The sequence below is a fragment of the Meleagris gallopavo genome, chromosome 16 (genome assembly GCF_000146605.3).
Source record: "Meleagris gallopavo isolate NT-WF06-2002-E0010 breed Aviagen turkey brand Nicholas breeding stock chromosome 16, Turkey_5.1, whole genome shotgun sequence".
NCBI classification, from domain to species: domain Eukaryota; kingdom Metazoa; phylum Chordata; class Aves; order Galliformes; family Phasianidae; genus Meleagris; species Meleagris gallopavo.
Window position 1 is genome coordinate 11,247,978 of NC_015026.2, and position 10,593 is coordinate 11,258,570.

At 47.9% G+C, this 10,593-nt stretch overlaps 1 protein-coding gene across 2 annotated transcripts; it reads left to right on the forward strand.

Annotated features, from left to right (window-relative positions):
- Positions 1-586: 586 nt before the first annotated feature.
- On the forward strand, positions 587-10,585 carry LOC100546724 (cytochrome P450 2K4-like). 2 transcript variants are annotated; one of them, XM_019620853.2, is made up of 9 exons: positions 587-1,296; positions 2,697-2,859; positions 3,032-3,181; positions 3,579-3,739; positions 4,242-4,415; positions 4,898-5,039; positions 5,587-5,774; positions 6,260-6,401; positions 6,789-10,585. In XM_019620853.2, the coding sequence occupies exons 1-9, from the start codon at positions 1,099-1,101 to the stop codon at positions 6,974-6,976; spliced, it is 1,506 nt and encodes a 501-aa protein (XP_019476398.1). In that variant the 5' UTR covers positions 587-1,098; the 3' UTR covers positions 6,977-10,585. The 2 variants fall into 2 exon arrangements, 1 of the variants encoding a protein (XP_019476398.1); XR_004161524.1 differs by lacking the exon at positions 587-1,296 and having other exon boundaries at positions 1,361-2,859; positions 6,789-8,134; positions 8,994-10,585.
- The last annotated feature ends 8 nt before the right edge of the window (positions 10,586-10,593 follow it).

Here is a 10,593-nt window from a genome sequence, read left to right on the forward strand (position 1 = left end):
GGAGCTACACATTGGCTTCTTGCCCTCAGGCCACCAATTACAGCTGTTCATGATCCTTTCTGCTTTGCTGACATCCCCCAAGGACACAAAGGGTGCGGGTGGCTCTTGGTGAGCTGTCACCCCTCCAGACACGCTGGCTCTTGCAGGACCATGCCCTGGCATGGTGGATGACTCAATGCTCAGGGCTTCATGCTCCTCCTGGTTGGCACCCGCTCTGCAGCAGCTCCAGGCAGCCTCTCTCCTCTGCCCAGTCTGCTGCCCAGCCCTGCTCTGCTCCGCCTACAGTCATGCAGGGTCTCTTTCCCACCCTAGGCAGAAGTCTGGAGGGGATGGTCTTTCCCAGAGGACTGCACGTATCTTCTTGAAAAGGCAGGAACCACCACATCACCAAACTAGACAAAGCACGCTGCCTCTGACCAGTAGGCTGCAGAATAGTGACTGCAGTGATTTCAGGGGCCTGTTGGGATGGTCAGCAGAGGACTTGCAGGTCAGTAACAGTGTCTGCCATGAAAACATTGGGTTGGCCAAGGAAGTGATTTTGCTTTCGCGCCGGAGAAGCAGAGCTTTACCTGTAGGGGGACCAACATCTTTCTGCAAGCCTGAAGTCAGCACATCATGTCAGCTCTATCCCATCTGCTTGGTCTGCTTTCTGTTCTCCAGGGACTTCCCTGCCAGCTGCCCCCTAGCCATTACTGAGGGCTTTCCCTCCCATGTTCTGTTTCTCTCACTGGCTGCCCAGTGCTCCAGCCAAGTCCCTGCACCAGGACAGCCATGGGAGGACCCAGCACAGCCCTTCCTTCTGCACCAGGAATCACATGGACCACAACATGCACATAATACTGGAAAAAAGACACCTTGCTCTGTTCTTGTAGATGAAATAGGAGCTTCAGATTAAGTTAATCCAATTTTCTGAATAAAATAGGTTGCTTTTCTGGCAGGTAAAAATGTACATGTGGTCCAAATGGAAGTAAACAAGACCTGAGAGCCCTTTTCTCTATGCAAAGCCGCTTTCCCACAAGGTGTGCTCAGGTGATGACAGAAGGGCTATAAAGGAAGCCCCAGGATGCTCATACCCACATTCTGGTTTCTGATCCAGCCATGGCCATAACAAGCTTGCTGCAGTGCGTGGCCATCAGCTCGCTGCTCTATCTGGCAGCAGGGCTGGCCATTCTCCTTTACTTCACCATCAGCTGGAAGAAGAGAGTTTGCAATTTGCCTCCCGGGCCACAACCTCTTCCTCTGATTGGAAACTTGAATGTGGTGGACCTGAAAAAGCCATTCCAGTTGCTGACAGAGGTAGGCTGGGAGCAAGCAGGTAGGGGGAAAGCGTGCAATTCCCAAAGCAAGGAACACAGCTAGGGAAATGGAGACGCAGTTGTGTGCTGATGATGGGAGACCCAGTCCTGCTAAGTTCACCCGGGCAGCCACAGCGAGAGGGCCTTGCAGATACTCAACTTCTGCAGTTATTGGCGGAAGAAGGACTTCCTCTGCTTCAAAATGCAGATTTCCTACAGCACTCATACAGTGTCCATCAGCCTTGATTTATGATTCCATCAGGCTTGTGCAGAGCAGTTTCCTTGGCCGTACCATAGGTATGCCCATAGGGAAATTCACCTATTTCTGGCAGCCCTGGGGGATCCCATGATACAGATGTCTCTTGAAGGCACCGAATTCACTTCCCCTAAGTTGCTGTCCAGCTTTAGGCTTTCAGGTGTGCTGCATCCAATCCTTGTATTGCTGAGTAAAACCAGGACTGACACCAAGAAGTCCTAATGAGAAGAAATAACCAAAGGCAGGCCAGGAGGTGGCTGTGATGCCCTGCCCCAAACCTGCTGCATGCCTGTTGGCTGCTAGGGAGGCATGAACCAGCGCTCATGTTATCTCCCAAGCTGTCAAATGGTCATTTGATGAAAACAAATTTAATTTGTCTGGTGTAATAACAGGGGCTGCTTCTAATCTGAAATTCAATTGTCGGTATGCATCTAATGCATAGCAAATGGTAACTCAGGCATGTCAGAAACAAGGAGACATTTGGAGCGGATAGCTCGCAGTGTTTAAACTAAAGCTAAAATATCAAGTGAGTGATTTGATTGTCAAAGCCACTCTTCTGTGTGACAGATGATTCATATTTAATTTCCTATAAAAGCCCAGTGCTCTGTGACATTATCTACAAGAGAATGCTTCCTGGTTAGACTGAAGTTTCTGGTGGCCAGCAAATAACTTTGCTATGACTGCAACACTACCCACCTTGCAATAACTGGGGACAAGTGCTGTCCTGAAAGAGTTATTGTCTAGCTTTGTTTTTGTAGTGTTTGTGGCTTCAGCCCCAAAGTGGTGCGCACACCCGCTTGCCTCAGGTCAGGGGTATTAAAATAAACAGCCTGCCTGCTACAGCATTTGCAAACAGCCTCCACACAGTAGTATTACTATGCTGGCCTGTTGCTGCAGAGCACCACAGGAATGCAGTGCTTTTTTATTGACTGCTCATCTGATAGGAGCAGCGATAGCAGACACCTTGTTGTGCAAACAGGGTGCAAGGAGAGATGCTGGCACTGATAACTGGCGTTGCTCAGCAGTTACAGTACAGCAGCACCTGGAGACCTGCAGCAGGGCTGGGAGGGTTGCTGTGGGCTGGAAGCTAGCGAGGGATGGATCCGGCTCTGGTTTAGAATGAATTTATTTATTCACTGTGACAGCTCTCCAAGCTATATGGCAATGTCTTCACCGTGCATTTTGGACCCAGGAAAGCTGTGGTGCTGGCTGGATACGAAACCATCAAGGATGCCCTTTTAAATCATGCTGAAGAATTTGGAGAGAGAGCAGAAATACCCATATTTAGGAAAATGACACGAGGAAATGGTAAAGTTTTTTGTTTGTCATCGGTTTTTGTAGTTGGTCTGAAGAGACCGCAGAGAACATCATCTTCTTATGACTGCTTTTTGTCTGTACAATCGTGTACTGAGTAGCTCTGTAACAAGGCCTTACATTTACTAACCACAGGTAGCATAAGGATTTGACACTTTCATTTTAGGCATAGCATTCAGCCACGGAGAGTTATGGAAAACTATGAGAAGATTCACCTTGTCCACACTGAGAGATTTCGGAATGGGAAGGAGAACGATTGAGGTCCGAATCCTTGAGGAACTAAATTCTCTAATTAAATATTTTGAATCTTATCAAGGTGAGTGTCAAGAATTTAATCCAGAGACAGAAAATGTGTCTAGCAGAACAATAAAGATTAACGAAAGTTTAACACTGAGCGAATGGTATCTGATGGTTAAAGTTCAGCATGTGCTTAGGTAGGTTATTAAACGGAGGCCTTAAGACACTGAAACCAGATTTCCGTGCATTCTGGGTGGTAAATGAGTTTTTTTCTGAGGAGCTCAGGACCACATTTCTACAGAAATCTGACCAAATCTCTGTCCTTTTCCCATGCCTTGAATGTGGCATTTTGCACAGCATTCCCTGATAATATCTAAGGCCAGCCAGCTGTTCCCTACCCCAGCAGCACACCTCTGCATCACAGGGCAAAATGGGCATCTTCCCATCATCATTTGTTTGCACTGCCTGAACTACAGGGAAACCATTTGACACGAAGATGATCCTCAACAATGCTGTATCCAACGTCATCTGCTCTATTCTGTTTGGAGAGAGGTTTGAGTATGATGATCCAGCATTTCTCACTTTGCTGAAGCTGTTAAATGAGAATACCAAGCTGCTGGGCTCTCCGATGGTGCTGGTAAGGGCTTGATTTTAAGTCTTTGCTTTTGGGGGCATGTCTGATTGATGGTGTTTGTCCTCATAGCTTCCCACACCTTGCTTCTCGAGGGGAGAACAAGAACACCACCAGCAGCCTGTACTGAACACACTGCAGCTCTGCATCCAATGCACACAGATTCCCTGGCCCCTCGGCTCCTTCTCTGCTGCTTATCAGTAAAAGAAAGAAAAACAGCCTTCACCAAAGGAACTAATTCACCTCCCTTCAAGAGGAGAAGCACAATGCGTCTCTCACATCAGAGACTGGCACTAAAATGCCCTCTTAAGTTTTCCTCCAGAACTGAAACTGTTTTGGGGGTCTCCTTGCAGAAGTGTCCACTTCTCATGGAAGGACGGAGGCAAAACCAAACTTGCTGCAAACACCATGTCTGTATGACATCGCAATGCTGAGCTCAGTGCAGCTCACATCTGTGATATCTGTATACATTCACAACACCAACTAACAAGCTTCCATTGCTCCACAGTTATATAATTTCTACCCATCCCTTGGATTTCTCTTTGGAGCTTCCAAGACCGTGCTACAAAATATCAGTGAGCTGAGTGCTTTCCTCCAGAAACTCTTCAAGGAGCACAAAGAAGAATTTAATGAGAATAACTTAACAGGCTTCGTTGATGCCTTCATGATGAAGCAACAACAGGTACTTCAAAGCTAAGTCTGGGATTCTCTTGGCTCTGGCTCATTATTAGGACTGATCTGTCAGGGATGGAGGGTGAGTAAAAACAGAACTGCACTGAGCAGAACATGTTGAAGCTCATCCTCATGATGAGCAGTGCTGTATCATTCCATCACTCTGCTAGAACTGCTTGTTGGGGTTGTGCTGAAATTAGCTGCCACTCAACACATGTAAGGAAAAGACCATCCACAACCTCCCTGCAAGAATAATATGGTGGCAAACCTCACTGCAGTAACTGAGTTCTTACAGATCCAGTAATTGGATTTGGAGGCTGGAAATACACAAATTCTATACAGTGTAGGTCCTAATACTAAAACACTAAACATTTTGTTTCCCACAGCATGTCAATCACAAAAACCTGAGATGCAGACAAAGATGGTGGCAATGTAATCACTACTGGTATCACTTGCTGCAGAACTTACAACTGTTGCCTGTTTGTTTTGAAGGAGTCAAAGAAGCCCCACAGTATGTTCCACAACGAAAGCCTGCTGTTTTCAACCCTGGATCTCTTTGCTGCTGGGACTGAGACTACTTCTACAACCATGCGCTGGGGTCTCCTTCTGATGATGAAATACCCAGAAATTCAGAGTAAGGCTGAGAATTCCTCTTGTATGATATTCTGTTGCATGCGTAAGGCTTGGATTACGGAAGGGAGTGGAAGTCATTCAGCACTGTTTAGGGTAATTATTGTGAGTTCTCTGAGAGAGATAACAACCACTGACTTTACACAGGGTTTTTATTAGGATGGATTGTAATAAAACAGCTCAGCCAGGTGGGAGAGGCTGAGAGGCAGCCTGAAGGCACAGGAGGGCTCCCCATCATTGTTCTCCTGCAGGCAATCAGCATGTCACTAAAGGTTTCACATCTCCTGGGGAGCTGCTCCCGATCTGGTTTCCATTGAAGGCCATGGGGTAACAAAGGTGTGCAGTCAGAGCCAGGCATGGGATGTCCTCTAGTGCTCCATTCAAGCTCCCTTGGCTCAAGAGTAAAACTGAAAGAACCACACCATGCCCTGACTTACCATCCCCCTTCTGTTCTTCCCAACCGCCCCCATCTTCATCATAGCCAAACTGAAGGCTATTTCAGTTGTAAGATAAGAGGAGCATCAACTTCTTAATCCTTTCCTCCCCACAAGAGAAAATTCAGGAAGAAATGAACCAGGTCATTGAACCGGGGGAGATGCCGAAGCTGGAGGACCGGAAAAAGATGCCTTACACGGATGCGGTGATACACGAAATACAGAGATTTGCCAATATTGTCCCAATGGGTGTGTCACGATCAACACCTACGGATGTGAATTTCCAAGGTTATGTGATTCCTAAGGTGAGCTCTGGGGCCAACAGCTTACACTGCACCATTTCACTACCATTTTATCTAAAGCTGATAAGAAATATCTAAATATCTAGAGATGCCTTGATGCTTGGTTTAATCTACCATGTTGTTCTTTGTCTCGGATGCAGAACAATTGTTAAAAACATGTAGTGGATTGTAGTCTGGTACAGCCACTTGAATCCAGAATAACCAGACTTTAATGAAGTCACATTGGTTTGATTCTATTATGCCCAAAATGAAATCTATACTTCAGTATACTTCTTAAAAGACCTGTCTGAATCTGTGAGAAGAAAGCTTTCATGGTGCAAAAGCAGAGCAGCTACTACTGATAACAGGCAAAGCCACAGTGAGGCCAGAAAGCATCCTCTGGTTCTGTTTGCCATGGCTCAGTCTTATTTGTTTCTTCACATGGGACAAAAAGAAAGTTATCCCAGCTTCCTTCTGCTCCAAACAGCTGCTTCTTTGATCCCTTGCAGGGTACAGAGATTATACCGCTGCTGACCTCTGCTCTGAATGACGAGCTGCACTGGAAAACCCCACATCAATTCAACCCTTCCCACTTCCTGGATGCTGATGGGAATTTTGCTAGGAGAGAGGCATTCATTCCATTCTCCGTAGGTGAGGGGGGTAATTTGTGCCCATCCTGGGGCTAGGCTAACAGCACTGTGCCCACTGACCCCAGGGAAGTATGTAAGTGAAGGACACTGATAAGGCAGGATAAGAGGTTTCTGGACATTGGTCCTGTCCACTGCTATAACCTGCTGTTCCTTGGAAGATAAGACGCTTATTTACCCCCAGGCACTGGATGATCTCACACACCTACAGGCTTCCAGGCAACTTGACACTAAGTCAGCAGCAGTACCCCCCCTCCCCAGTATACAGAGAAAAAGAAGGAAAAGTTTCCTACCTCAGCTGCACAGACTGCGTGCCCAGTTTAGAAGGTCTCGGATGCCATCACCAACAGTTCCACTGCTTAACATTTACTTCTCTCCTGGTTGTTTTCAGGACGAAGGGCTTGTGTTGGAGAAGGCCTGGCCAAAATGGAGCTGTTCCTCTTCTTCGCAGGCTTGCTCCGCAAATTTGTTTTCCAGCCCCCTCCAGGGGTGAACAAAGCAGAGCTAGATCTCAGTGCTGACGTCGGCTTCACTCTGAACCCCATGCCTCACCTGGTCTGTGCTGTGCCCTGCAAATGATCAGACAACATGGACGTAGCGTAGTGGGCAATTCAAGCTTGAACGCAAGTCTAGCTCCAGGGGGAAAAGCTGTCTGCCTGAGCTTTAGGGAAAGGGCACTGGGTTCTGCTGTTTGTCTTTTGTTCATATGATCCTTTCCAAGAGCTCTTGTACCCTCTGTACGATGCAAACCCTTCAGACACCTCTGAGCACTGCTCCCACGTTCAGCACGACCCACCCCCGGAATACCAGAGATGCAGTTTTCAGGGCTATTTCAAAGAATGACCTAGTTTTGAGCCTCCTTTACAAACAACCCACCAGGGGAAGCTCCATGGGAGTTTCTCAGCCTGAATCCCAGCTGTATAGCAGAGCTGGTTATCGATGGCCCAGCTGGAGACAACAGACCCTTAGAGTGTCTGGAAGTCTCCCTGAAATAACTGTTGAGCCGAGCCTTGGACTGAGCTGCCATTGTGCAGCACAGCCTTATCTTTATCACAGCGTCGCAGACACTCGGGTGTGACACGGGCTGATGCCAAGAGCCAGGCATGGGTCAGTTATCAAGAAATTGCTAAGTGGTTTGGAAAGTGGGCTCATTCCACATTGCACTGGATGTTTTATACTAAAGAGCCTATTTATTAGGGGGCCAGTCTTGCAGCTTTCACGCTAAGGAAGGCATTTCTCCCATTCCCTTGCCCCTCCTGGCTTTGACTCATGTCCAGCCACACTCTAGACCAGCTCTGACCCTACACTGGCAGAAAATAAGCAGCCACAGAAAGTGAGTGGTTTCTGAACCAGCACATGTGATGCTGCACACAAGCCTGAGGCAGTGCTGTGGTCACCTGCACGGGAACTAGTGTTACAAACACAGGGCTGAAAATGCTCACACTGCCAGAAAAGACCCTGCAGTGCTGACATAATCCATAGGATTTTTCCCATAGCCACTAAAAACTGTAAAACTGGAAAGAGAGGTGGGCTAGAGCTTACTACCCAGCCTGTTACTGTGCCATGAGTTTGGTGCATGGGGTCTGTGCACAGAGCTGGTGTCAGCAAAGAGGGAAGCCTTCCTAGGGCGGCTGCTTGGTTAGAACTGTTAATGATTATCTTCTGGAGCAGCCATTATGTGTACGAAAAAGGAGCTGTGCTGCAGAGGGAAGGTGTGAAACCTGAATGATGGTGCGGGTAAGAGAGGGGGCTTTGTCTGTTAACACAGGCAGGAAACCAGATGTGGGTTAGAGAGTGGTGAGTCACTGAAGATGCTTTGTGTTGCTTTGGAAGCAAGAAAGGCAAGTCAGGATGGAAAGAAAAAAGGGAGAAACTGACAGTTACAGAGATTGAGGGGGTGGCTGGGGCAAGTCTAGCACACAATGTTACTGTCATCTGAACCTGATCTGTGCTACAAGTGGAAGGAAAGAAAGGAGCAAGAGAATATGAAGAGATGACAAAGTAGTCACTGTTCAGCCAAGGCTCTGACTCTTCGCAGCTTTAGTTCACAACTAAGGGCAGCACTCTGGTAGCTGCACTGTGCTTTGTCCCAGTACTGCACTCGTACATTCCCTGCGCTTGTGCTGGGGCTGCACTTTCACTTGTGCTGTGCCTTGGGGCCAGCTCCAGCTTCCGATCCAGCTCAAGGAATCTGCTGAACAAGCTGTGTAACAAGAATGCCTTTGCTGCTACTCTTGCTTACATTCATTTTTCTGCTGCTTTGTTTGCAGTCTAAGTACTGCAAGTTTGACCTTAGCTCCTACTTAACAAATAAATATTTTGCTCTGTTGCTGTTTATCTATCTGGCATTGCAGGATGAAGTAGATTTAGGGTCAAACTGATAAAGCTAGGCTGCACCTCCTTTTGTACGCCCACACGGAGTGCAGGGATCCCTGGGCAACACGCAGCCAGAACATGTTTAACAATACAAAGTGTGAGCAATGCCCAGGGCCACAAACAGCTCCAAGGAAACCAGGCTGTTTCTAGAAAGTCACAACCAAAAAGGCTTCTTCACTGCTTTGATAATTGTCCCTTCAAAAGTATCTCTTTTCCTAAGCATGTGTGCAGTCCACAAGTTGATGCCGTTTACAAGAAGGGAAGAATTTTCAGAGCTGATTATCTGGTGAACTGGAGTCCTCCAAGACCTACAAGATGCTGAAGATGCCATGCCAGGCCTTTTCTTGCATTGATTCCAAGGAGACAGACAAGCAGTTGAGGTGTCTTTGAGTTCTGGACATCATATTTCTAAAAGGATTTACTTGCAGAGAATTTGGGATAGGAGGAAGTGAAAACAGTGATGGTGAAGGAAAACCCTCCACATAGACACCGGCATGGAAGATGTGTCTGTTTGCCTTAACGAGGCGATGGAGAAGGGAGGAAGGAAGGGCAGGCCCACACAGTGTCCCAGAGATGATTGGAGTCATCTGCTGCCATCAACCTTTCCTCATCGCAGAGGAAAAATGGAAAACTAAAGTGAATGGCAACACATTTAAACTAATAAAGGAAACAGATTTTTTCTGCCCGTTAAAAACTCTAACACCGGAGAAAGGATTCAGCTCCGTGTTCTTCGAGGTAAAAGCCAGGTAGGGAAGAAATAGGGATGCACTGCTCGCAGTGCTCACCTGGAGCCCGCGCGGTGCCGCTGCCTGGCAGGGCTCTGTGCTGGGTGCCGGGCAGGGCAGCACGTAGCAGCGTGGCTCTGGAGCAGAACACGTACCAGACGGGTTATTGAGACAGGAATTTCTTGTCATCACAACAGCTTGACTTACCTTTGTCATCTTAATGCATTGCACTCAGAGGTTGGTAGGTTTAAAAAAACCCAACGCGCTCTCCCCCCCCCTCCCGGCCTTTCAGACATAATTTAAATCTCTCTCTGAAAGGCTTTTTTATTATTTTGGCGGCTCCCAGGGCAGGGATGACATACCAGGAGCACGGCAGTGGCACGTAGCTCTCCAGTCAGACCAAGCCCTGCGGGAGCACACACAGAGCACAGTGCTGTGCCCCCGCTCTGCACTCCGGCCCCGCTCTCCTGCTTCGCACCCCTACTGCTCTGTGCTGGCTGCAGCAGGGCTGAGTCACACAAGGCATGCTCAAGAGAAAACCGTCGCCTCCAGCCCATTTCTTGGAAACTAATAAAAAATCCCAGAAATGTTGCAACACATTCACTGCTTCTGCCACACCGCCACATCTCTGCAGCACGTGTGCACCAGAGCTGCTCCAGGACCATGCTACTGCCCCCTGCACATCAGGCCTGCTGCCTTCATAACCCTCTTTGTTCTCACAATGCTGAGGACACACTGCCGAATAACATCCCCTACACAATCAAAGCTTTGGATAAAAGGAGCTTTGTGCTTCCTGATCGCATCACGACAGACCTTTCTTCCCTCAGCAAATGTATTCCATGGACGGTTCATTCCCAGCATCCCTCTGACAGCCACGGCTCAGCCTGACAGACTTCAGTCCCTTCTGCAGGGGATGGGAACCCTCAGGAGGAATGCGTGCTCCAGGTGTTTCATATCTTTGACTCACAATAGTCCCATTCTCCATCATGCTCAGGTTCTGCAGCTCTCCAGCTCAGCTAGCTTCATTAACTTCATTAATTTCTCCCCTCTGTCTCTTAGAAGCTGCTCTTTCCAAATGAGGAACCCCCCCCCCCC